Here is a 27647-nt window from a genome sequence, read left to right on the forward strand (position 1 = left end):
CGGCACTGTCATTATTTGCTTCCTCTCCTCCTTCCCCCCCTCCTCCCCCTCCTCCTCCTCCCCTCCCTCCCCGCCATCTGCTCTTTGCTTTTCTTCCCATGGATTCTTTTTCTTTCCTTTGCCTTTCTCTGGACTCATTTCACAAGGGAGCGCTCTCGCACCCAGAAATGTACGGAAAGAGGATCGCAAGGTCTGTGTGTGTGTGTGTGTGTGTGTGTGTGTAGAGAAGATAGTAGATAGATAGATAGATAGATGAGAGAGAGAGATGAAAGAGGAGGGAGGGAGAGAGAGAGAGATGAGAGAGAGAAATGATAGATGATAGAAGGAGGGAGGGAGAGAGATGAGGGAGGGAGGGAGAGAGAGGTGAGAGAGAAATAGATGATAGAGGGGGAGAGGGAGAGAGAGAGATACATGATTGATTGAGAGAGAGAGATGATAGACGGAGGGAGGCAGAGAGAGATGATAGAGGGAGGGAGAGAGATACACGATTGATTGATTGAGAGAGAGATACATGATTGATTGGGAGAGAGAGATGATAGAGGGAGGGAAGGAGAGAGAGAGATGAGAGAGAGAAATGATAGATGATAGAAGGAGGGAGGGAGAGAGATGAGGGAGGGAGGGAGGGAGAGAGAGATGAGAGAGAAATAGATGATAGAGGGGGAGAGGGAGAGAGAGAGAGAGAGATACATGATTGATTGAGAGAGAGAGATGATAGACGGAGGGAGGGAGAGAGAGATGATAGAGGGAGGGAGAGAGATACACGATTGATTGATTGATTGAGAGAGAGATACATGATTGATTGGGAGAGAGAGATGATAGAGGGAGGGAAGGAGAGAGAGAGATGAGAGAGAGAAATGATAGATGATAGAAGGAGGAGGAGAGAGATGATAGAGGAGGGAGGCAGAGAGATGATAGAGGAGGAGAGAGAGATGATAGAGGAGGAGAGATGATTGATTGATTGAGAGAGAGAGATACATGATTGATTGGGAGAGAGAGAGAGATGATGGAGGGAGGGAGAGAGAGATGATGGAGGGAGGGAGAGAGATACACGATTGATTGATTGATTGAGAGAGAGATACATAATTGATTGGGAGAGAGATGATAGAGTGAGGAGGAGGAGAGAGATGAGAGAGAGAAATGAAAGAGGAGAGAAGGAGGGAGGGAGAGAGAGGAGGGAGGGAGGGAGGGAGAGAGAGAAGAGAGAGAAATAGATGATAGAGGGGGAGAGGGAGAGAGAGAGAGAGAGATACATGATTGATTGAGAGAGAGAGATGATAGACGGAGGGAGGCAGAGAGATGAGAGAGAGAGAGAAAGATGATGGAGGGAGGGAGGGAGAAAGAGATGAGAGAGAGAAATGATAGATGATAGAGGGAGGGAGGGAGAGAGATGAGGGAGGGAGGGCGAGAGAGAGAGATGAGAGAGAAATGATAGATGATAGAGGGGGAGAGGGAGAGAGAGATACATGATTGATTGAGAGAGAGATGATAGACGGAGAGAGGCAGAGAGAGAGAGATGAGAGAGAGAGATGAGAGAGGGAGGGAGGGAGAGAGAGAGAAATGAGAGAGAGAAATGATAGATGATAGATGATAGAGGGAGGGAGGGAGGGAGAGAGAGATGATAGATGATAGAGGGGGAGAGAGGAGGGAGGGAGAGAGAGATGAGAGAGAAATGATATATGATAGAGGGGGAGAGGGAGAGGGAGAGAGAGAGAGATACATGATTGAGAGAGAGAGATGATAGATGGAGGGAGGCAGAGAGATGAGAGAGAGAGAGAAAGATGATGGAGGGAGGGAGGGAGAAAGAGATGAGAGAGAGAAATGATAGATGATAGAGGGAGGGAGGGAGAGAGATGATGGAGGGAGGGTGAGAGAGAGATGAGAGAGAAATGATAGATGATAGAGGGGGAGAGGGAGAGAGAGATACATGATTGATTGAGAGAGAGATGATAGACGGAGAGAGGCAGAGAGAGATGAGAGAGAGAGATGAGAGAGGAGGGAGGAGAGAGAGAGAAATGAGAGAGAGATGATAGATGATAGATGATAGAGGAGAGGGAGGAGGAGAGAGATGAGAGAGAAATGATATATGATAGAGGGGGAGAGGGAGAGGGAGAGAGAGAGAGATACATGATTGAGAGAGAGAGATAGATGGAGGAGGCAGAGATGAGAGAGAGAGAAAGATGATGGAGGGAGGAGGGAGAAAGAGATGAGAGAGAGAAATGATAGATGATAGAGGAGGAGGAGAGAGATGATGGAGGAGGAGAGAGAGATGAGAGAGAAATGATAGATGATAGAGGGGGAGAGTGAGAGAGAGATACATGATTGATTGAGAGAGAGATGATAGACGGAGAGAGGCAGAGAGAGAGAGATGAGAGAGGGAGGGAGGGAGAGATGAGAGAGAAATGAGAGATGAGAGATGATAGAGGGGGAGAGGGAGAGAGAGACACATGATTGATTGGGAGAGAGAGAGAGAGAGAGATGATAGAGGGAGGTTAGGCGAGAGAGAGAAATGAGAGAGAGAAAGATGATAGAGGGAGGGAGGGAGAGAGAGATGAGAGAGATACATGAACATGACTGATTGAAAGAGATGATGGAGGGAGGGAGGCAGAGAGAGAGAGATGAGAGAGAGAGAGAGAGATGATAGAGGGAGGGAGGGAGAGATGAGAGATGAGAGAGATACATGAACATGACTGATTGAGAGAGATGATGGAGGGAGGAGGCAGAGGAGAGAGATGAGAGAGAGAGAAAGATGAGAGAGGGAGGGAGGGAGGGAGAGAGAGATGAGAGAGATACATGAACATGACTGATTGAGAGAGATGATGGAGGAAGGGAGGCAGAGAGAGAGAGAGAGATGAGAGAGAGAGAGAAAGATGATAGAGGGAGGGAGGGAGAGATACATGATTGATTGACTGATTGAGAGAGAGATGATGGAGGGAGAGAAAGATAAGAGAGAGAGAGAGATGAGAGAGAGAGAGATGAGAGAGGGAGGGAGGGAGAGAGAGAGATACATGATTGATTGATTGAGAGAGAGAGAGATGATAGATGAGGAGGAGAGAGAGAAGCGGGGGGACGGAGGAGAGAAAGAGAGATCCCGATCTTCTGTCCCACCCACCATCATCTCACCCACCCACCGACCCTCCCTCAGCAAGACAGCTTTGCAATCTAGAGGAAATACCTTGCTTTTTTTTTGCTTTTTTCCCCTCCGCGGCTCCCCCTTCTCCTTGAAGAGGAAAAGGGCACCACTCGGTGTCCCTCCGTTCCTGCAAGATCTTCCTGCAGTCCCCTTTGCCTTTTGGGGGTGGGTGGGTGGGTGGGAGGTTGAGGGTAAGAAGAAAGGCAGAGCAATGACGCCCAGGAGGAAGATCCTAGCCGATGCACTCGCTATACTTCCTGTCTGTCTCTTCCCCCACCCACCCACCACCCTCCCCTCATTTTTTTGTTTTTGTTTTTTAAAAAAGCTGCATTCTGCAGATAGCAGCAGTGCCAGCCAAGCTATCAGGCGCATGCGCGGTTTCTTATGTGTTTTAGCACAGGACTGCTCCAACCTTGGTCCCTTTAAGACTTGTGGACTTCAACTCCCAGAGTTCCTCAGCCAGCTTTGCTGGCTGAGGGACTCTGGGAGTTGAAGTCCACAAGTCTTAAAGGGACCAAGGTTGGAGACCCCTGTTTTAGCAGTTTACAGAGGGCGCCCCCTACAAGAGAAAGGAGGAATAGAGGAGGGTTGTTGTTGGTTTTTTTGCCCGAGGTTGATGATGCAAAGGTGATGGGAGTAAGAGGAAAAAAAATAGCCTCCTAAGAGAAGAGAATCTCGTCTTTAGAGCCATCTAAATGGGGTTTTCTAGAATTTGGCAGCTTTTAAGCTGGGTAGACTTCAACTCGCAGCATCCCTTAGCTGGCTCGATGGTTGGAGGGGATGCTGGGAGTTGAAGTCCGTACATATTTATTTATTTTTATTTTGTCACAACGGCATACACAAGCATAATAGGTAAGCAAAAGTACGCAACAACTATATTAATTTGATATATTTATTTTATTTATTTATTCATTTTGTCACAACATCATACAAAAAGATTATATAGTATATAGAATAGAATAGAATAGAATTTTATTGGCCAAGTGTGATTGGACACACAAGGAATTTGTCTTGGTGCATATGCTCTCAGTGTTACATAAAAGAAAAGATACGTTCATCAAGGTACAACATTTACAACACAATTGATGATCAATATATCAATATAAATCATAAGGATTGCCAGCAACAAGTTATAGTCATACAGTCATAAGTGGAAAGAGATTGGTGATGGGAGCTATGAAACGATTAATAGTAGTGCAGATTCAGTAAATAGTCTGACAGTGTTGAGGGAATTATTTGTTTAGCAGAGTGATGGCCTTCGGGAAAAAACTGTTCTTGTGTCTAGTTGTTCTGGTGTGCAGTGCTCTATAGCGTCGTTTTGAGGGTAGGAGTTGAAACAGTTTATGTCCAGGATGCGAGGGATCTGCAAATATTTTCACGGCCCTCTTCTTGATTCGTGCAGTATACAGGTCCTCAATGGAAGGCAAGTTGGTAGCAATTATTTTTTCTGCAGTTCTAATTATCCTCTGAAGTCTGTGTTTTTCTTGTTGGGTTGCAGAACCGAACCAGACAGTTATAGAGGTGCAAATGACAGACTCAATAATTCCTCTGTAGAATTGGATCAGCAGCTCCTTGGGCAGTTTGAGCTTACTGAGTTGGCGCAGAAAGAACATTCTTTGTTGTCCTTTTTTAATGATGTTTTTGATGTTAGCTGTCCATTTGAGATCTTGCGATATGATAGAACCCAGAAATTTGAAGGTCTCTACTGTTGATACTGTGTTGTCAAGTATTGTGAGAGGTGGAAGTATGGAAGGGTTTTTCCTAAAGTCTACCACCATTTCTACGGTTTTGAGTGTGTTCAGTTCCAGATTGTTTTGGTTGCACCACAAGGCTAGTCGTTCGATATATATATAAACATATATATGAGTAAATATTAGGAGGTATAAGCATATATATATATATCTATCTATATATATCTATATCTATATCTATATCTATATCTATCTATATCTATATCTATATCTATATCTATATCTATATCTATATCTATATCTATATCTATATCTATATCTATATCTATATCTATATATATATATATATATATATATATATATATATATATATATATATATTTGAAGAAGAAAAGGAAAACAATAGAACAGGAACGGTAGGCACATTTGTGCGTTTATGCACGCCCCTTATGGTCCTCTTAGGAATGGGGTGAGGTCCATAGTTGAAAGTTTTTGGATAAAGCTTTTAGGATTATGAGAAGAGACCACAGTCAGGTAAAGTATTCCAAGCACTGATGATTCTGTTACAGAAGTCATATTTTTTGCAATCTAGATTAAAGCGGTTGACATTAAGTTTAAATCTATTGGTTGCTCTTGTATTATTGCAATTAAAGCTGAAGTAGTCTTTAACAGGGCCGCGGTGTGGCTCAGGCTGTAAGAAGCCTGTTATTAAAACACAGCTGCCTGCAATTACTGCAGGTTCTAGTCCCACCAGGTCCAAGGTTGACTCAGCCTTCCATCCTTTATAAGGTAGGTAAAATGAGGACCCAGATTGTTGGGGGGGCAATAAGTTGACTTTGTAAATATACAAATAGAATGAGACTATTGCCTTACATACTGTAAGCCGCCCTGAGTCTTCAGAGAAGGGCGGGATATAAATGTAAATAAAATAAATAAATAAATAAATAAATAAACAGGAAGGACATTACAATAGATGATTCTATGAGTTAACAATAGGACAGGAACAGTAGGCACTTTTGTGCTCTTATGCACGCCCCATCTTAAAAGTCGCCCGATTTTGAGAGATGCTGATCTACAAAATATAATAAAATAAAAATAAAATAAGATAAAATAAAATAAAATAAAATAAAATAAATGCTGATCTACAAAATAAATATTGTGGTTTTTCCCTGCTAAACAATAGCAGCTTCCCAAAGTATTTTGGAAAGAATCGAGACTGGTTGTTTTTTTTTTCCTTTTGCAACCATGCAGGAGCTGCTGTTCTTCCCATCCAATCTCCCAAAACTTCCTGCGATCCTTTAGGGGAGGGGTCTCCAACCTTGGCAACTTTAAGACTTGTGGACTTCAACTCCCAGAGTTCCTCAGCCAGCTTTGCTGACTGAGGGACTCTGGGAGTTGAAGTCCACAAGTCTTAAAGTTGCCAAGGTTGGAGACCCCTGCTTGAGGGAGGTCCTCACATCCTAGAGAGGCCCAGACCACAAGCGGGGACTCCATTTCCGGCCCCTTCCTGGAGAATTTCTTTTATTTGGATGCAGCAAGCCCTGGCAAGGCGGTGTGGGCATGCTCAGTCCCACTCTGAAGCTGAGGACGTGCCAGTAGTGCAACGCTTTGCTTCCCACTCTGCCCCCTGGTGGATCCTGCATGCGTTGCCTGGAGACCTTGCAAAGGATGGGTAGAAAATTATTATTTTTTGCAACTTTTTTTTTTAATTTATAAACAAAGAAACACACAATACACAATCAATCATTCAGTTTGCCATCTAGGTACGTATCTTGTGACTTCTTCTTTTACTCCTCCAATCTTCATCATTTCTTAATATTTTCAATTCAATTATGATAACATTCTCCCCACATTATTAATTTATTATAACATTTTCCCCATATTGTGTTGTAATGAACGTATCTTTTCTTGATGAAGGTATCTTTTCTTTTATGTACACTGAGAGCATATGCACCAAGACAAATTCCTTGTGTGTCCAATCACACTTGGCCAATAAAAATTCTACTCTATTCTATATTTTGTGACCTTCTGACAAGCAAAGTCAATGGGAAAGCCACTTAACGATCGTACTACTAACTTAACAACTGCAGTGATTCACTTAAGAACAGTGACAAGAATGGTTGTAAAATGGGGAAATTAACAAATATCTCACATAGCAACACAAACTTTTGGCTCAATTTTGGTCGTAAACTGAGGACTTCCTGTATAGTGTTTTCTGGAATTATCCAACCCTCCTTGTGCCAAAATAACAATGAGGACAAGGCAGCCAGTTTGGAATAGTGGTTTTTAAAAATTTATTTACCAAATTTCAACACGGCTCATCTCACCTGTGTGACTCTGAGCACTTTACAAATAAAAGTTATACAGTCATATGAAAAGGCATAGTTAAAATGTTAAAACAACAACATTAAAACAAAATTAGAAATTGAACAGAAGAAAAGTTAAAAAGGCAAAGAAAGGCCTTCAGACCACAGCTGGTGGTGCTGAGAAGACACAAGACATCACAGTATGTTTAAAAGGTAAAGGTTCTGCTCGCACATATATGCTAGTCATTTACGACTCTAGGGGGCGGTACTCATTTCCATTTCAAAGCCGAAGAGCCAGTGCTGTCCAAAGACGTCTCCGTGGCCATGTGGCCGGCATGACTAAACGCCAAAGGCGCGCGGAACTCTGTTACCTTCCCACCAAAGGTGGTCCCTATTTTTCTACTTGCGTTTTTTACATGCTTTCAAACTGCTAGGTTGGCAGAAGCTGGGACAAGTAACGGGAGCTCACCCCGTTACGCGGCATTAGGGATTTGAACCGCTGACCTGCCGACCTTTTGACCGACAAACTCAGCATCTTAGCCACTGAGCCACCGCGTCCCTTCATTGTATGCATAAACAGATCTAAATAAAAACTTGATTTTAAAAACCAGATGGGAAAATTTGCACCTCATCATAAAGATCATGACAAGAAAGAAAAAGTAGATAGCTGGAAATGTCGGTTCCTTCAGGCTGTGTTTCTAACCAGGCTGTAATTATTGATTTATTTATTTAAATAAATAAATAATTACGTAAATTATTTAATTATCTAACCAGCCACAATTATTTGTGGCTGCTCCAAGCACCTTCTGTGAAATTATTCCAGAGCAGTTATAAAAATTAATGAAGGGAAACTTGTATATCTTCTTTGAGAGTAATATTACCCCAGGATAGCACAGAAAGAAAGAAAGAAAGAAAGAAAGAAAGAAAGAAGGAAGGAAGGAAGGAAGGAAGGAAGGAAGGAAGGAAGGAAGGAAGGAAGGAAGGAAGGAAGGAAGAAGGAAGGAAAAGGAGGAGGATGGAGGAGGAGGAGAGGAAGAGGAAGAAAAGGAGGAAGAAGAGGAGGAGGAGGAGGACGAAAAGGAGGAGGAGGAGAAGAAGAAGAAGAAGAAGAAGAAGAAGAAGAAGAAGAAGAAGAAGAAGAAGAAGAAGAAGAAGAAGAAGAAGAAGAAGAAGAAGAAATAATAATAATTTAGCAGCATAGTAAAAAAACTGCAGCTCATTTCATCAGATGCATGGAGTGCCAGGACTATAAGATTTAAACTAGGGTGAGGCCGAGGAAAAATAAGAGGTTGGTTGTGCAACTACATCTTCCGAGCCTTACGAAAGAGTATCAGAGTGGGGATGGGGTGGCCAGCTAATTTCTGGAGGGAATTAAGGCTTTATACCATGTCCCATGGTTACCTGTGATTTATGGCACTTTTATCGGAAACCAATATTTACTTCTGGTTTCTAGCAGAAAAAAAAATTGGGTATAATGGGATTGTTCGTTAAATCACCGCAAAAAAAAAAAAAAAGTTAGTTAAATCAGGCACGGCTATGCAGTGACCTGCTTCATAACTGGCTCAATTAGGGTCCTAAATTGAGGATCATAGAGAGGGCTGTAGAGCAGCAGCCTCCAACCACCAGGGACCGGTTCCACGGAGAGAGGTTTTTCTGCAGACCGGAGGGAGCGTGGTTTCGTATGCTGCCTGCATCCCGTGGATGGGGCTTTGCTTGTTTGTGTGGCCCAGTTCCTGGCATGCTGCAGTGCCGGTCCGTGAACCAGGGGCTGGGGACCCCTGCTGTAAAGCACTGTGGAAGCGGTATATAAATCTATAAGTAATCATATTTCACCAACTTTAGACTTATGTCATGGTCTCCTCACATTTCGGAGCATGGCCGTGACGGAGGTTAAAGAACAGCTGGGAGAAAATGATGCACGTTTGACTGATGTACGTTTGCTTGAATGGATTGTCACGCCCCCGTCGGAGCCTGAAACTGAGGAGGAAGATGAGCTGGAACTGGAGCCAATAGAGATCGAGCTTTGGAAGAAGGTGGGGAGGAGCAGGCCCAGTCAGGTCAGGGCTTTTCAGGATTGGGGCAGCTTGCAGGCAGGGAGGAACCGGGGGCAGGATGAACAAGAGTGTTGTGATCTGTCATCAGCCTATGGAGCTGGCAACGGAGTTGGACAGCGATGAGGCTGAGGTGAGGCCAGGGCCATCGGGAAGTGAGGTGCGGACTCCAGAGCCTCCAGAGACTGATAGTAGTGAGGCAGAGGAACAGGAGGAGCCTGTTCCTAATGCACGCATGAGAAGAGCTGCCAGAAGGCAAGAGCAGCTCAAGCAGAGAGGACAACTCGGGAGTAGGGCCAAGAGATGATTGGCTCCTCCCATAAGGCTTAAAACAGACCAGCAACGGCGTTTCAGCTTTGCCGGAAAACAATGTTGTAGCTGCGTCTTCTGCTTTGAATATGTCTTTGTTTTTGTGGCTTCTGGACGTTTGCCAGGAAGGACCTTTGGCAGTTTGCCTAATTGGACTAAGGTTTGTGAGATAACTGAGGAATTTGTGTTGGGAGGCATTTGTTTTGAGTTGAACGACGCTGGGAATGAAGTAATTCCCAGCTGTTAGAATAAAGTTTGTTTTTCCATGGACTATTACTATCTACTTGGGCCTGGGTCACAAGAAAGAGAGGCTAAGCAGTGAACATGAGAGACAGAGCTCAGGCGATGAGCAAGGACCACCCCCTCCTGATCCTTGAGCACGGAGAGAGGACAGAAGGCAGGAACAGCACAGGCTGACCCGATGACTCGGGAGGAGAGCACCCTGCCCCTCTTTACAAGGCACACCTGGGGACTGAGCTTTAAGGAGACACTGTGGGGAGGGACATTTGTCGGGAACAAACGCTGAATTCATTGAATGTTGTGTGCTGTTGCCGAAGTCGGACGATTCCTGGATTAATTGCCTTGTTCTTTGCTCTCCTCCTTGAGTTAATCCCTTGCCCGGCTGGGTTTTTCGCTCTGCAGCTGTTGTGCTCGCAGCGTTGTACTGGACTATTTGCTGCCAGAGGCTCCTGGAGGTGTGTGTACGTATGGGTGTTATCACTTTGCTCTGGGACCTGCCAGAAACGGGGGAGCGTTTGGGGGAAAGTTGGAGCAATAAAGGGGCGGTTTGAGCTGTCAGCTGCCTGTGTTGCCTCTGTGCCGTGCCCCAAGTCATCACATGGATCCGTTTTCAGGAAATAAGTCCAGTAGAACGACAAAGCTCTTTCCTTGCTTCTTTACCTTAACAGGGTTTCTCCTTTTTGTGGACCTTTCTATGGGAAATCAGGGAACTGTTCCTGCAGAAGCTCTTTCCGCACTCCAGGCATTTATAAGGTTTCTCTCCCGTGTGGGTCCTTTTATGGGTAGTCAGGGAACAGCTGAGCGCGAATCCTCTCCCGCATTCGCTGCATTTATAGGGTTTCTCCCCTGTGTGGGTTCGTTTGTGGTAACTGAGTTGATAGTTCTGACGGAAGCTCTTCCCGCACTCGGTGCAGTGATATGGTTTCTCTGCTATGTAGTAAGTCATAGTCACGGGGTTGGGCCGGTTGTCATACCTTCTGGATCCTGTGCCTCCGTGTCGTTCCATTTTATTCTGGGTGCCACAACGTTTACACGAGTCCGTTTTATCCGTTATTCTTTCCCCACAAAATTGACACTTCTCTGTTCTTTCTCCTTTTGAATCTGATTGGATTTGGAAGTTCTGGATTTCCGCAGGGGGAGCGGCAGCTTTCTCTGCTCCGTATTTTAGATGGTTTCCGTCACCTCTTGTGGGTTTCGACTGACTGCAAAATGTCTCTTCAGTCATTTCATTTTTGCTGGTTGGCTCTGGGGCCAGATGTGGCTCCTTATAGCTCTTTGTCCCTCGTTCAGCTCCTGCATGAGAGAAAAAGTGAAGAAGAAAAAATTAAGACTGTTGAGTTTAAGGAACTAACTTTGAATTCCACCATCTCGGCAGTTTCCTTTCATCCCTGTATACCTGGATGAAACCAAGATTATTTATTTATTTACTTTTTATTGAAAAAGTTTTACAAAACTTTTTTCTCCCCCGTTTCCCACCTCCCCCCAGCTCCCCTCCCCGCTCCCTTCACAAACCCCCCTCCCCCCTCCGACTTCCCAGAACAAACACAAAGTGTATTTAAAAATAAAACAAACATATGCTAAAAAAATTTCTCTCCTAACTCAATTATACTCCTACAATTCTCATCAATTCCTAACCTCCCCCAAAACAATCAAAAATAATACATCCTAATCATTCAAAGACGGTCTGATAACTCTTAGTCTGATATCTGTTTTGAATATAGTCGATCCATTTTTTCCATTCATTTAGATATCTTTCTTGCATATTGTCTTTCAAAAAGGCTGAGATTTTTGCCAGCCAAAATTGGCAACTTTCAATATCCATTCTCCTATTTCTTTTTTCTTCCAATACTGTCCTATCAGTAATACCAAGATTATTTTTTCATGTAGAAATTGGGGTGACTTTTTAGCAACTATTTACTAAACACAAGAATTAACAAATAAACAAAAAAAGGGAAACCTTACTACTCAATTCTGAAATGGATGAAAAAATAATGATAAATTTAAGGTTAGATTAATGGATGAAAGAATAAATGAATCATAAAATTAAAGTTAGAATAAGGGATGAAAGAATAAATGAATGACAAAGAAGTTTAGATTAAGGAATGAAACAATAAATGAATGATAAAGTTAAGGTTAGATTAATGGATAAAAGAATAAATGAATGGTAAAGTTAAGGTTAGATTAAGAAATGGAAGAATAAATGAATAATAAAGTTAAGGTTAGATTAATGGATAAAATAAATGAATGGTAACGTTAAGGTTAGATTAAGGAATGAAACAATAAATGAACGATAAAATTAAGATTAGATTAAGGAATAAAACAATAAACGAATAATAAAGTTAATTATTATTAAGGGATGAAAGAATAAATGAATAATAAAGTTAAGGCTAGATTATTGGAAGAAAGAATAAATGAATGGTAAAATTAAGGTAAGATTAAATTATGTTGGAAACCATCGCAGAGAAACACACAAATCTTATTTCTGGAAGTCTGAGTGAAAACTACTCGATAAAATTTTCTGGATTCTTATCAGTATCATTTTGATGACAAGAAGGTGATATCAAGAGTAATCAGCAAAATTATTTAAGGAAATGGTGACCAGAGAACTGTTCACCCTCCCAGAATAATTTGGGAAAAGTCACACATTCTTCCTTGAACTTCCTTGAAGTTGATGTGGATCTGTGCCGGGTTGCCATCATGTTAAAGATTTTTCTTCTTCTGTTTCTTCCAGTCAGAAGACTGGCTTAGGAATTTCTTGGAAAGAACTGACAGATTGGGTGTTTCTAGATAAGAGATTTAAGTTCCTCAATCTGGAACAAAAACAGAGAGCCTCTTACTGAGACAAGCCAAGATCCTTGATGTCTCCATCATGACTTCTCCATGCAGAACTCTTTGGCTGGAATCCAGGAGAGCCCATTCTTCCTTCGTGAAATTGACCCCCACTTCTTCCTGAAGGAGAAAGGAACAGTTTCTTATTAACACACAGGCTGAGGGAAGGTTCTCAACTTCCCCTCAAAAGTCCCAAGCAAAGATGCATGATAGAGTTAACGCTTGCTTTCTGAGGAATTACCGTATTTTTCGGAGTATAAAATGCCCCTTTCCCCCCCCCCCCAAAAAAGAGAGTGAAAATCTGGGTGCGTCTTATACTCTGAATGTAGCCCTGCCCAGCTTCTCAAACGAGGTTTTAGAGACTGAAGAAAGCAATCAGAAACGAAGCTTCAGAAAAGAAGCCCCTAAACAGAGCTTCAGAAAAAAAGCCTCCAAACGGAGCTCCAGAAAAGAAGCCCCCAAACAAAGCTTCCAGAGGCTTTTTTTCTGAAGCTCTGTTTCGGAGGCTTTCAGAGGCAGAAAAGCAAAGCAAAAAAAAAAGCAAGGCACAGAGCTCACAACCAAGGAACCTATTGCTAAAATTCATCTCTGGGAACAGCTGATTGGGGGGTATTCCGGAAAGCAGATCCACCTGCCAATCAGCTTTTTTTCTTATTTTCCTCCCCAAAAACTAAGGTGTGTCTTATACTCTGGTACGTCTTATACTCCGAAAAATACGGTATGTATGAAAACAGGAAGAGGTTCAAACACTTGACTGATAATTCACTGATAAGTTGTTCAGGAATATTCTATCACATTTACTGATTCTGCAGAAAAATGAATGCCAACAGTGACGTTATCACTCTGGATCGCTTGGCTGATCCAGCAAGCAACATCTGCCTGTGATTTCAATCTTTCCAGAACAGGGGTGTAAAATTCCAGGCCTACGGGTCGAATTCGGCCCATGTGATGCTTGTTGACCCTGAAGGTGACATATGTGTAGCCACATTTCATTGTAGCTTTTGTCTATTCTTTTCTTAGCTTTCATTAGGCTTTCTGCAAAGGAATTTAACGGTATTTCAGGCTCACCACTCGCTAGCCGTTGAAAGGGGGGGTTATAGAGATAAGGGGGGAATGTTATGTCTAGGTGGCATTCTTTCCCATGGGAACAGAGAAGATACCTGCAGCTGGAGAAAGGTAGAGTCTAGAGTCACCGGACTGATGGACTGAGAATAGATTGGAGATTGTGACTCTGGGGGAAAGTTTCAAACTTTTGCTTTTTTACTGGGTGTAATCATAGAATTTAGCCAGAGTAGGAATTACACCAAATCCTTGCCAATTTGATATGTTCCTAAATAAAGGGACTTTGAAGAAAGATGGATGCCTTGGATTTTATTTCAGAGGACATATTACTTGGAAGCTTGACAGTGCTTAGATCTTGTTGTCTCCTTCCCCACTTCAGACCCACAAGCTGGCCTTCAGCCAGTGGATTCATGGCTCTTATCAGTCCTGGCAGAGAAATCGCAGCTGCCTGCCAAAGTTCAAACAAATGACTCATGTAGCAAGACTTTCAGCTCTTTTTGAAACGGTTCAGCTAAACTTTTGCTTCCCGTGGAGTGAGAGCAGTCCCAAAGCTCCTTATATATCCTTCCTTTTGATGATGATGCGTCTCTAATCTTCTGAAGCGCGGGTCAAGCCAAGCTTGATTATTATTAACAGCTGGGTCTGAAGGCGTAGCCTGGGGAAGGGAGGAATCAGGGGATGATGGCCTCATTACGTCCTCCGACTGGTCTGGTTCTGGCTCCTGGAGTCGAGCCAAAGGAATCGGTGCTCCCGAGGTAAGCCTTACCGGCCCTTCCCCCTCACTTTCGGAGTCACTTTCAGGCATGGGGTCAGGTTCAGGGGCTGGAGTCACAACAGATCTGGCCCGCAGAGCCGCCCTGGAAACGGCAAAGGACCAGCCCGCAGTGCCTCTGCCAGCAAAAATCGGGACCCGGGCAGCTAGCAAAACAAACTCAAAACAAAACAAAACGAGAAATGTTTCCCCTTTTGCATTTGAGCATCCGAGAAGGGACAGAAAAAAAGAACGGGAAAGAGGAAAGAGAGAGAAATAGGAGGGAAGATGGAAAGAGAGCAAGGAAGGAAAAATAAGGAAGAAGAAAGGCAAAGAAAGAGGGAAGGAAAAAGAAGAACGGGAGGGAGGGAGGGAGATTATAATGAGGGGGAGGGAGGTCTGAGGGAAAGCAGGACTTCCTTGGCCACCACAGGTGCCCCTGGCACAAGTGACATCAAACTGGCCACGCCCATCCCGGCCCCACACACACACCCCAAAGTCAAACACAACCCTGATGTGGCCCTCAATGAAATCGAGTTTGACACCCTTCTTCTAGAAGAATCCCTACATGAAGTTCTTATGAGTGGCCCATCAGGAAGTAGCATACTGTAGCATAATAAGCGTGCTCCATGGGAATTGTAGAAGAAAAGTACAATTTGAGAGGTCCTCAGATCTCCGAGCTTGCTTGTTTTCTTGCAGAAGTTTCATTACTCAAGCTATGTAACATCATCACTCCTAGCATTGATGGCGTTAGTTTGGGTAATAAAATGTCCGCAAGAAAACAATTGTGTTCGGAGAGCACCAAGGACTCCTCATTTCAATCCCGGGCTATAAATATTATCTTTTCTTTGAAGACCTTTCACTTCTCATCCAAGAAGCTTCTTCAGCTCTGAAGAAGCTCAGCTCAAGAACTGAAGAAACAGCTTCTTGGATGAGAAGCGAAACGTCTTCAGAGAAAAACCAGAAAGTTCCAGTTGCCTCCAACCATGACCTGGATGACTGAGAATCTCCACAGACATATAAAGATTCTCCTCTATTGGAAATACAATTAACTTTTGTCAAAATACAAAGCTCACATTTGCGCTAAGGAACGTTGTCCTCATACCTGAGCTGGAAGTACAATCGTGGTCTCTGAACCCCGAAAAAGAAGAGATGTTTCCATCGGTGTCATTCCGTTCCCTGTGAGAAAGACAAAAAAAACAAAAACAGAGAAAGCGCCTTTAAAATGCCTACGGCATTCTGGAAGAAACAAACACTTTTAGCAGCTGAGAATCCTTGAGAACTCTTCACCGCATTCAGAATATTTTTTTTCTCCCACACAAAACAATTGAGAACGAAAGTAGCTCAGGCAGTGCAAACCAGTGGTGGGTTTCCAACTTTTTTACTACCGGTTCTGTGGGTGTGGCTTGGTGGGCGTGTCATGGCTTGATGGGTGTGGCTTGGTTATTTTTATTTATTTATTTATTTATTTATTAAATTTTTATACCGCCCTTCTCCCGAAGGACTCAGGGCGGTGTACAGCCAAAGATAAAACACAATACATATACAATTAAAACCAACAATTAAAACCTAGCAAATTTCAAAAGGCTGATAATTAAAAGTTTAAATTTAAAATTATAAAAAAAATTTAAAACCCAATAAAAACCCCAATTTAAGATTATAACTATAAAAACCATTATGCCAGTCCTGCTTGAATAAATAAATATGTTTTTAGCTCACGACGGAAGGTCCGAAGATCAGGCACTTGACGTAGGCCAGGGGGAAGTTCATTCCAGAGCGTCGATGCTCCAACAGAGAAGGCCCTACTCCTGGGGGCCGCCAGCCAACACTGTTTGGCGGACGGCACCCTGAGGAGACCTTCTCTGTGAGAGCGTATGGGTCGGTGGGAGGCATAGGGTAACAGCAGGCGGTCTCGTAAGTTGCAGGGGAAGGATACTGTATAATCTCCATTCCCACCCCACTCCAGGGGAAGCTTACTGAAAAATCCACATTTCCTCCCCATTAGCTGGGACTCAGGAGGCAGAGAATAGATGGGGGGGCGAGGCCAGTCAGAATTTTTACTACCAGTTCTCCAGAACTGGTCAGAACCTGCTGAAACCCTCCTCTGGTGCAAACCCCTAAGGACTTGAGCAGACAAATTCCTTACCTAGTTCTGTATCTTCCTGGGATATGCCTCGTAAGACCAGATCCTGAGAACGATATGGCGTATCTCCCCGTATTTTAGAGGGTCCAGCAAACGTCCTCACGAAGGGTTCCTGAATGTGAAGCAACAACCAAGAGAAAAAGGGAAAATTGGTAACTGACCTCTGCCTTTAAACTTCACAATAGAAGAAGGTCTGAGCTTCTTATATCCTTGGAAATAGCTAGGAAGTAGCAACAGCAAACAGAGAGAAATGCAAAATTTTTAACTGACCTCTGCCTTTAAACGTTATAACACAGCCTGGGAAGAAAGCCCGAGCTTCTTATATCCTTGGGAATTGCTAGGAACAGTAGTCATCTATCGAACAAGGAAATAAAATTTCCTCCGGATGCTACTACTCTCCTGGAAAATTATTTGGAAAGAGCAATGGAACCATTTGCCGAAAGAGGAAGAAAAACTTCTTCCAATAAAGGAGAGTCTTTGTAGCTCAGGGTTGAAATGATCTTGGTTGCCTTCTTGCAGATGTTTCATTACCCATAACAAAGATGATTAGGGGACTGGAGGCTAAAACATATGAAGAACGGGTGCAGGAACTGGGTATGTCTAGTTTGATGAAAAGAAGGACTAGGGGAGACATGATAGCAGTGTTCCAATATCTCAGGGGTTGCCCCAAAGAAGAAGGAGTCAAGCTGTTCTCCAAAGCACCTGAGGGTAGAACAAGAAGCAATGGGTGGAAACTAATCAAGGAGAGAAGCAACTTAGAACTAAGGAGAAATTTCCTGACAGTTAGAACAATTAATCAGTGGAACAACTTGCCTCCAGAGGTTGTGAATGCTCCAACACTGGAAGTTTTTAAGAAGAGATTGGACAACCATTTGTCTGAAATGATAGAGGGTATCCTGCCTGAGCAGGGGGTTGGACTAGAAGACCTCCAAGGTCCCTTCCAACTCTTATTCTATTCTATTCTATTCTATTCTATTCTATTCTATTCTATTCTATTCTATTCTATTCTATTCTATTCTATTCTATTCTATTCTATTCTATTCTAGAGTGCTAGAAGGGAGGTGGGTGCTGCATAATGGAGCAGGAGGAGGAGGACTGGGTCCTTGGTGCTCTCTGAACTTGGTTGTCTTCTTGCAGACGTTTCATTACCCAAGTAGGGAACATCATCAAAGATGTTGAGACTCTAGAAAGAGTGCAGAGAAGAGCAGCAAAGATGATTATGGGACTGGAGGCTAAAACATATGAAGAACGGCTGCAGGAACTGGGTATGTCTAGTTTAATAAAAAGAAGGACTAAGGGAGACATAATAGCTGTGTTCCAATATCTCAGGGGTTGCCACAGAGAAGTGGGAGTCGGGCTGTTCTCCAAAGCACCTGAGGGTAGAACAAGAAGCAATGGGTGGAAACTGATCAAGGAAAGAAGCAACTTAGAACTAAGGAGAAATTTCCTGACAGTTAGAACAATTAATAAGTGGAACGACTTGCCTGCAGAAGTTGTGAATGCTCCAACACTGGAAATTTTTAAGAAAATGTTGGATAACCATCTGTCTGAGATGGTGTAGGGTTTCCTGCCTGGGCAGGGGGTTGGACTAGAAGGTCTCCAAGGTCCCTTCCAACTCTGTTGTTGTTGTTATTATTATTATTATTGTTATTATTATCAGTGCTAAAAGGAAGGGAGGTTGTTCTGTTCCCCCCCAACTCTCCAATGAGCACACGCCAGCCGAGGCCGTCTGCCTGCAATTTATTTACAATCGGCCGAGTGTCCTTTGGCAGAGAACAGTTCTGGCACTGTTTCTTCACGTGCCTGCCAAGTCTCTCATCTAGTAGCAGAGTACTGACAATCCGTTGCCAAAGCAACCAGGAGCCCGCAGAATAATCCAAGTTACTCACACAGAAATCCCAGCCTTCATTCCAAGAGTACGAAGAAGCTCACCCTAGTAGCTCATAGCTTTGTCCGACACAAGGACCTACAGAGCAACCCCACCCACTTTTATCCCCTGTGGGGTGTGGCCCCGTGACTCAGCACTCCCTGGGCCTGCCCCACCTCCTCCTCCTCTGCTGCTCACGCCTTTCTCGACGTCGCTGTCTCGGATCGAGCCAAGATTGATCCTCCGCAGCTGGCTCTTGGGGCGTTGCCAGGGAGGAGAAGGGGTCAGGGGAAAGAGGCCTTGTCAGCTCCTCCTTCTCCTCCTCCTGGCCTGCAACTGGAACCTGGGATGGTGCCAGGGAGGAGGACGGTCCAGGGGGGGGAAGGAGGCCTTGTCAGCTCCTCCTCCTCACTCTCCGAGTCATCCGGCTCCAGGAAGCCAGGCCCAGAGGGCGGAGCCACAACAAGAGGTTGCATAGTGGAAGAAGAGGACGACTATGGGGTCCTTGGTGCTCTCTGAGCTTGGTTGTCTTCTTGCAGATGTTTCAATACCCAAACTAGGCAACATCATCACTGCTAGTCCTGGCAGTGATGTTGTTGTTGTTGTTATTATTATTATTATTATCAGTGCTAAAAGGAAGGGAGGTTGTTCTGTTCCCCCTCAACTCTCCAATGAGCAAACGCCAGCCGAGGCCGTCTGCCTGCAATTTATTTACAATCGGCCGAGTGCCTTTTGGCAGAGAACAGTTCTGGCACCGTTTCTTCACGTGCCTGCCAAGTCTCTCATCAAGTAGCAGAGTACTGACAATCCGTTGCCAAAGCAACCAGGAGCCCACAGAATAATCCAAGTTACTCACACAGAAATCCCAGCCTTCAACCCAAGAGTACGAAGAAGCTCACCCTAGTAGCTCGTAGCTTTGTCCGACACAAGGGCCTACAGAGTAACCCCACCCACTTTTATCCCCTGTGGGGTGTGGCCCCGTGACTCAGCACTCCCTGGGCCTGCCCCACCTCCTCCTCCTCTGCTGCTCATGCCTTTCTCGACGTCGCTGTCTCGGATCGAGCCAAGATTGATCCTCTGCAGCTGGCTCTTGGGGCGTTGCCAGGGAGGAGGAGGGGTCAGGGGAAAGAGGCCTTGTCAGCTCCTCCTTCTCCTCCTCCTTGCCTGCAACTGGAACCTGGGATGGTGCCAGGGAGGAGGACGGTCCAGGGGGGGGAAGGAGGCCTTGTCAGCTCCTCCTCCTCACTCTCCGAGTCATCCGGCTCCAGGAAGCCAGGCCCAGAGGGCGGAGCCACAACAAGAGGTTGCATAGTGGAAGAAGAGGACGACTATGGGGTCCTTGGTGCTCTCTGAGCTTGGTTGTCTTCTTGCAGATGTTTCAATACCCAAACTAGGCAACATCATCACTGCTAGTCCTGGCAGTGATGTTGTTGTTTAATTTGGGTAATGAAATGTCCGCAAGACGACAACCAAGCTCAGAGAGAACTGAAATCTCTTCCTTTCGTAGTCTCCAAAGGGAGTCATTTAGTCACAAGAACACTGCACATTTTAACATCGCTCTGTTTGAACTAACAAGAAGAAATTTCCCACCTGCGGCTCTTCCAGCCTCTTCTCTTCGGCCTGATTGAGAAGAAAGCCTTCTGCAAGGGCTACCGCCTGGGAACTGGTCTCCGCTCCACACTCCCGGATCCAGCTTTCTACTTCCGGAGGAAGGATGGTCAGGAACTGCTCCAGGATCACCAAGTCCAGCATTTGTGCTTTTGTGTGTATTTCCGGCTTGAGCCACTGACGGTAGAGATGGTAGAGACGGCTGCAAATGTCTCGGGGCCCTTCGGCTTCTTGGTAGCAGAAGTCACGGATATGGCGATGTTGTGCAACCCAACTGGCTTCTTCTTCCAGAATGTTCTTCTTGGCCTGTTCCCAGACTTCCCCGGGAGCCCCAGGCTCGACAGCGTGGGACCCTTTTCCTTCTGCTTCCCTTGCTGTGTCTTGTGGCGCCTTGTTGTCTGTATGATTCCACAGCACCAAAGAATCTCTTGGATCGGCAGAAGACTTTCCACTCATAGGACCAACCTGGCTCAAAGGGATTTTCTGAGCCATTTTGGGGAACAAGGGTTGTTCTTCTCAAGGAAATCTGAAAAGCACCTCCACAAGACTCTGGAAAGAGCGCACAAAGGAGCAACAAAGATGATTAGGGGGCTGGAGGCTAAAACATATAAATAATAGTTGCAGGAACTGGGTTTGTCTAGTCTGGTGAAAAGAAGGACTAGGGGTGACCTGATAGCAGTCTTCCAGTATCTCAGGGGCTGCCACAAAGAAGAGGGAGTCAATCTATTCTCCAAAGGACCTGAAGACAAGACAAGAAGCAATGGATGGAAACTCATCAAGGAGAGAAGCAACCTAGAACTAAGGAGGAATTTCCTGACACTGAGAACAATTAATCAGTGGAACAACTTGCCTGCAGAAGTTGTAAATGCTGCAACACTGGAAGTTTTTAAGAAGAGATTGGACAACCATTTGTCTGAAATGATAGAGGGTATCCTGCCTGAGCAGGGGGTTGGACTAGAAGACCTCCAAGGTCCCTTCCAACTCTGTTATTCTGTTAAGAGCATGCTTCCAATTTGAGCAGGGGAAAGAAAAGTAAACCTATTAGAACAACAATTCAATTCAATTCAACATTCAATTCTGATTGAATTGACTGAATGAATGCAAGGCGTTCCCAGCTCCATTCTTCAAGATGGAGGTGGGATCTGTTTGCAACCTCTAAGGTCCACTCCTTCCCCAGGGAAATTATTCAACACCACTGAAAATGCTGCTACTCTACAAAAAGACCTTTGTCAAACAATTGGCAACTCCAAATCTCAACCAACAAATGCTCTATCTTACACACTGGTAAAAAAAATCAGAACACAAAATACAAGCTGGACAGATGACCCTCACTCAGTCAAAGACCTTGGAGTACTCCTCTCAAATGATCTTAGTACCAAAGCTCACTGTAACAGCATTGCTAAAAAAGCATTAAGAGTTGTTAACCTAATCTTGCGTAGCTTCTTCTCTGGTAATATTGAACTGGAAACTAGAGCATACAAAACTTTTGCCAGACCAATTCTTGAATACAGCTCATCTGTCCGGAACCCACACTGCATATCGGACACTAATACAATTGAACGAGTCCAGAGATATTTCACAAGAAGAGTCCTCCACTCCTCTGCTCACAACAAAATACCTTATGCCATCAGACTTGAAATTTTGGACTTAGACAACTTAGAACTTCGCCATCTTCGGTCTGACCTAAGCATAGCACATAAAATCATCTGCTACAATATCCTACCAGCCAATGAATAATTTCAGCTTCAACCAAAACAATACAAGAGCACACAATAGATACAAACCAGTGGTGGGTTTCAAATTTTTTTACTACCGGTTCTGTGGGTGTGGCTTGGTGGGTGTGGCATGGGTTGGTGGGCATGGCAGGGGAAGGATACTGTAAAATCTCCATTCCCACCCCACTCCAGGGGAAGGATACTGTAAAATCTCCATTCCCACCCCACTCCAGGGGAAGGTTACTGCAAAAATCCCCATTTCCTCCCGATCAGCTGGGACTCGGGAGGCAGAGAATAGATGGGGGCGGGGCCAGTCAGAATTTTTACTACCGGTTCTCCGAACTACTCAAAATTTCCGCTACCGGTACTGCAGAACTGGTCTGAACCTGCTGAAACCCACCTCTGATACAAACTCAGGGTAAACTGCTCCAAACTCGACTGCAGAAAATATGACTTTGGCAACAGAGTGGTCAACACCTGGAATGCACTACCTGACTCTGTGATTTCTTCCCCAAACCCCCAAAACTTTAACCTTAGACCAGGGGTAGTCAACCTTTTTATACCTACCGCCCACTTTTGTATCTCTTTTAGTAGTAAAATTTTCTAGCCGCCCACCGGTTCCACAGTAATGGTGATTTATAAAGTGTATTGTTGTCTGCGCATGCCTCTCGCGCATCGTGGATTGGGGTTGGGGGGGCGCCGGCTACCAGCTCTGCTTGTTTGTTACAGCTGGGTGGTGTGGGGGGGAGACACATGAGCTATTCTGGGACGAGGCTCTTCTGTTTGCGGTCGCGCTCTAGCGCCATTTAGTTTCACTTGGGTAACGTGAACTTATGCGCGGGCGATACAAATAGTCTATTTTCAGAAATTTAAATTGTTACGGGGAATTATATGAAAACCTAATGAAAATGTTTTTAAATAATGCTATTATTTTTTTTTAAAGTCAATTAAATTTTAAAAAAGGAAAGTGCTTCAGTATCAGACAAAACCCCTACTGCCCACCATGAAAGCTGGAACACCCACTAGTGGGCGGTAGGGACCTTGATCATCTAACCGCTTGGTCTAAAACTTGGCAACTCCAAATCTCAACCAGCAAATGCTCAGTCTTACATATAGGAAAAAAGAACCCAAACACTAAGTACTTGCTTGATGGACATTACCTTACAGATGACCCCCATCCCGTTAAAGACCTTGGAGTTTTCATGTCAAATGATCTAAGTGCCAAAGCCCACTGCAAATACATAGCAAAAAAGGCTCTAAGAGTTGTAAACCTAATCTTGCGTAGCTTCTTTTCCAAAAACACTACACTACTAACCAGAGCTGTCGAAGTGCTGTCCCGGTGTCTGGAAGCTGTACGGGTCTGGATGGGGAGAAACAGACTCAAGCTCAATCCCTCCAAGACGGAGTGGCTGTGGATGCCGGCACCCCGGTACAGTCAGCTGCAGCCGCAGCTGGCTGTGGGGGGCGAGTTATTGGCCCCAACGGAGAGGGTGCGCAACTTGGGTGTCCTCTTGGATGGGCGCTGTCGTTTGACGATCATTTGGCGGCCGTCTCCAAGAGGGCCTTCCACCAAGTGCGCTTGGTGCGCCAGTTGCGCCCCTTTCTTGACCGGGATGCCTTATGCACGGTCACTCACGCCCTTGTCACTTCCCGCTTGGACTATTGCAATGCTCTCTACATGGGGCTGCCCTTGAAGTGCACCCGGAGGCTGCAACTAGTCCAGAATGCAGCTGCGCGGGTAATAGTGGGGGCAACTCGTTGCTCCCATGTAACACCAATCCTGCGCAGCTTGCACTGGCTTCCTGTGGTCTTTCGGGTGCGCTTCAAGATTTTGGTTACCACCTTTAAAGCGCTCCATGGCTTAGGACCCGGGTACTTACGGGACCGCCTGCTGTTACCTTGTGCCTCCTACCGACCCATACGCTCACACAGAGAGGGCCTTCTCAGGGTGCCGTCCGCCAAGCAATGTCGGCTGGCGGCCCCCAGGAGAAGGGCCTTCTCTGTTGGAGCTCCTACGCTCTGGAATGAACTTCCCCCCGGTTTACGTCAATTGCCTGATCTTCGGACCTTTCGGTGTGAGCTGAAAACGCACCTATTTATTCAAGCGGGACCGGATTGAAATTTTATTGGGGTATTTATGTTTTAAGATTTTAAATGGTTTTAAAATTTTGGTCACATTATAATATTTCTTTTTAACCTCTTTTTAATGTTTATATATTGAATTTTTACTTGGCTGTACACCGCCCTGAGTCCTCCGGGAGAAGGGCAGTATAAAAATCGAAATAAATAAATAAATAAATAAATAAAATAAATATAAAACATTTGCTAGACCAATTCTAGAATACAGCTAACCTGTTTGGAACCCTCACCATATCTCTGACGTCAATACAATTGAACGTGTCCAGAAATATTTTACAAGAAGAGTTCTCCATTCCTCTGTAAACAACAAAATACCCTATCCCACTAGACTTGAAATCCTAGGCTTAGAAAACTTGGAACTCATGCTTTCCGACAAGACCTAAGTTTAACTCATAGAATAATCTATTGTAATGTCCTTCCTGTCAAAGACTACTTCAGCTTTAATTGCAATAATACAAGAGCAACCAATAGATTTAAACTTAATGTCAACCGCTTTAATCTAGATTGCAGAAAATATGACTTCTGTAACAGAATCATCAGTGCTTGGAATACTTTACCTGACTCTGTGGTCTCTTCTCATAATCCTAAAAGCTTTAACCAAAAACTTTCTACTATTGACCTCACCCCATTCCTAAGAGGACCATAAGGGGCGTGCATAAGCGCACAAAGGTGCCTACCGTTCCTGTCCTATTGTTTCTCTTTTCTTCTATACCTTTATATACTAAATAACCTTTCTGTATGATAGTTACATATATTGTTGTGACAAAATAAATAAATAAATAAAAATGAAATAAATAAAAATAAGTTGACTACCACTGCCTTAGACTGTCTCCTGTTGACCTCACCCCATTCCTAAGAGGTCTGTAAGGGGCATGCATAAGAGCACCAGCGTGCCTACCGTCCCTGTCCTAAAGTTTTTCTTTTTATTCCTATCCTTTGCATGTATTTATCATTATGTTTTATGATTTTTAATTATAAAAATTAAATAATAATAATAATAATAATTATTATTATTATTATTATTATTATTATTATTATTATTATTATTATTATTATTATTATTATTATGTTTACCCTTGCATCTGTCGTAAAACACGTGCTTGACCAAAATAAATAAATGCAAAATAAATACAAAGAGGGATTTCTACCCTTCCCACCTTCCTTGATGGACTTCTGCAACTCTGCTGAGATCTTTCCAAGAAATGGAAGGGGAAGTGACATCCCAGACCACGCGCCCCCTTACCTGCCTAACATTAACCCTTAAGAGTGCGATGCGTTGCTTTTCGCCCATTAAGAGGAGCTGCTCCACTTGCAGCTGCATGCAGACTTGAGAAGGGCTGCAAAGGTTGCAGGAGGCAGGCTGACCATGCCCCAGAAACTTGCTCTGGAAAATGGGATTTTTCTTCCCCCAATTTCCCATGCACACCAAAAGGAACCGCTTTCACTTTTTCCCCCCCCATCCGGAGCCTCACACACACTTTCACCCGCAGATCAACCCCACGCACTCCCGTGCCAAAGCTGGAACCATCCCCGGGGATTGCAGCTGGAGGGTTAAAACGAGAGAGAGATGCTCTAGGGGACGCTAGAGCGGCGCAACGCCGGCGGCGATCCTCATTCCCGCCACCTCGGCCGGAAGAGCCCTCACCATATCCGGCGCTGAGATACCAACAGCGGGCAAAAGTTCTCCGGCGCATGCTCAACTTTTCCCTCTGAAGCCAGGAAGGTTGCCAGGACTTCGATCTTCCCTGAGGCCGCCTGTATTGGGGTATTTATGTTTTAAGATTTTAAATGGTTTTAAAATTTCGCCACATTATAATATTTCTTTTTAACCTCTTTTAATGTTTATATATTGAATTTTACTTTTGTACACCGCCTGAGTCCTTCGGGAGAAGGGCGGTATACAAATTTAAATAATAAATAAATAAAATAAATAAATATAAAACATTTGCTAGACCAATTCTAGAATACAGCTCACCTGTTTGGAACCCTCACCACATCTCTGACATCAATACAATTGAACGTGTCCAGAAATATTTTACAAGAAGAGTTCTCCATTCCTCTGTAAACAACAAAATACCCTATCCCACTAGACTTGAAATCTTGGGATTAGAAAACTTAGAACTCCGCCGACTCTGACAAGACCTGTGTTTAACACACAGAATCTTCTATTGCAATGTCCTTCCTGTTATCTTTTCTTTTATGTACATTGAGAGCATATGCACCAAGACAAATTCCTTGTGTCCAATCACACTTGGCCAATAAATAATTCTATTCTATTCTATTCTATTAAAGACTATTTCAGCTTCAACCGCAATAATACAAGAGCAAACAATAGATTCAAACTTAATGTTAACCACTTCAATCTTGATTGCAGAAAATATGACTTCAGTAACAGAGTTGTTAACGCTTGGAATAAACTACCTGACTCTGTGGTCTCTTCTCAAAATCCCAAAAGCTTTAACCAAAAACTGTCTACCATTGACCTCACCCCATTCCTAAAAGGACTATAAGGGGCGTGCATAAGAGCACAAAAGTGCCTACCGTTCCTGTCCTATTGTTTCTCTTTTCTTCTATACCTTTATATACTAAATAACCTTTCTGTATGATAGTTACATATATTGTTGTGACAAAATAAATAAATAAATAAAATGAAATAAATAAAATAAGTTGACTACCACTGCCTTAGACTGTCTCCTGTTGACCTCACCCCATTCCTAAAAGGACTGAGGGCGTAGCAAGAAGCGTGCCTACGTCCCTGTCCTAAAGTTTTCTTTTATTCCTATCCTTTGCATGTATTTATCATTATGTTTTATGATTTTTAATTATAAAAATTAAATAATAATAATAATAATAATTATTATTATTATTATTATTATTATTATTATTATTATTATTATTATTATTATTATTATTATTATGTTTACCCTTGCATCTGTCGTAAAACACGTGCTTGACCAAAATAAATAAATGCAAAATAAATACCAAGAGGGATTTCTACCCTTCCCACCTTCCTTGATGGACTTCTGCAACTCTGCTGAGATCTTTCCAAGAAATGGAAGGGGAAGTGACATCCCAGACCACGCGCCCCCTTACCTGCCTAACATTAACCCTTAAGAGTGCGATGCTTTGCTTTTCGCCCATTAAGAGGAGCTGCTCCACTTGCAGCTGCATGCAGACTTGAGAAGGGCTGCAAAGGTTGCAGGAGGCAGGCTGACCATGCCCCAAAAGCTTGCTCTGGAAAATGGGATTCTTCTTCCCCCAATTTCCCATGCACACCAAAAGGAACCGCTTTCACTTTTCCCACCCGGAGCCTCACACACACACTTTCACCCGCAGGTCAACACCACGCACTCCCGTGCCAAAGCTGGAACCATCCCCGGGGATTGCAGTTGGAGGGTTAAAACGAGAGAGAGAGAGATGCTCTAGGTGGCGCTAGAGCGGCGCAACGCCGGCGGCGACCCTCATTTCCGCCTCCGCGGCCGGAAGAGCCCTCACGATATCCGGCGCTGAGATACCAACAGCGGGCAAAAGTTCTCCGGCGCATGCTCAGTTTTTCCTTCTGAAGCCAGGAAGGTTGCCAGGACTTCGATCTTCCCTGAGGGAGCCGCCTATTTGCAGGGGTCTCCAACCTTGGCAACTCTTAAGACTTGTGGACTTCAACTCCCAGAATTCCTCAGCCAGCAAAGCAAAGCAAAGCTGGCTGAGGAATGCTGGGAGTTGAAGTCCACAAGTCTTAAAAGTTGCCAAGTTTGGAGATCCCTGACCTATTGGATCCCACTTGCAAGGCAGAGTGCGGAGGGGGAGAT

The 27647-nt window shown here is 44.1% G+C and overlaps 1 protein-coding gene across 5 annotated transcripts; it reads right to left on the minus strand.

The window, feature by feature from the left end:
• Nucleotides 1-7098: 7098 nt before the first annotated feature.
• Nucleotides 7099-27208, minus strand: LOC131193444 (zinc finger protein with KRAB and SCAN domains 7-like). Of its 5 annotated transcripts, none has more exons than XM_058173600.1 (6): nt 26766-27208; nt 19970-20536; nt 16516-16624; nt 15475-15548; nt 12565-12676; nt 7099-11020 (listed from the first exon to the last, which is right to left on the minus strand). In XM_058173600.1, exons 2-6 carry the CDS (start codon nt 20477-20479, stop codon nt 10389-10391), a joined length of 1437 nt encoding a protein of 478 aa, XP_058029583.1. In that variant the 5' UTR covers nt 20480-20536; nt 26766-27208; the 3' UTR covers nt 7099-10388. The 5 variants fall into 5 exon arrangements, with proteins under 5 accessions (XP_058029583.1, XP_058029586.1, XP_058029584.1 ...); XM_058173603.1 differs by having other exon boundaries at nt 26824-26869; XM_058173601.1 differs by lacking the exon at nt 26766-27208 and adding an exon at nt 24999-25357.
• Between the last annotated feature and the right edge of the window lie 439 nt (nt 27209-27647).

This window comes from Ahaetulla prasina, chromosome 2 (genome assembly GCF_028640845.1).
Source record: "Ahaetulla prasina isolate Xishuangbanna chromosome 2, ASM2864084v1, whole genome shotgun sequence".
Taxonomy (NCBI): domain Eukaryota; kingdom Metazoa; phylum Chordata; class Lepidosauria; order Squamata; family Colubridae; genus Ahaetulla; species Ahaetulla prasina.

Excerpts from the sequence above, each read along its gene's own strand:
- LOC131193444 (XM_058173600.1), bottom strand. The coding sequence starts at position 20,479 with ATGGCTCAGAAAATCCCTTTGAGCCAGGTTGGTCCTATGAGTGGAAAG. Across the intron at positions 15,549-16,515 it reads CCAGGAAGATACAGAACTAG|GGAACGGAATGACACCGATG; the intron begins GTAAGGAATTTG and ends TCTTTCTCACAG. Across the intron at positions 12,677-15,474 it reads CGATTGTACTTCCAGCTCAG|GAAGAAGTGGGGGTCAATTT; the intron begins GTATGAGGACAA and ends TTTCTCCTTCAG.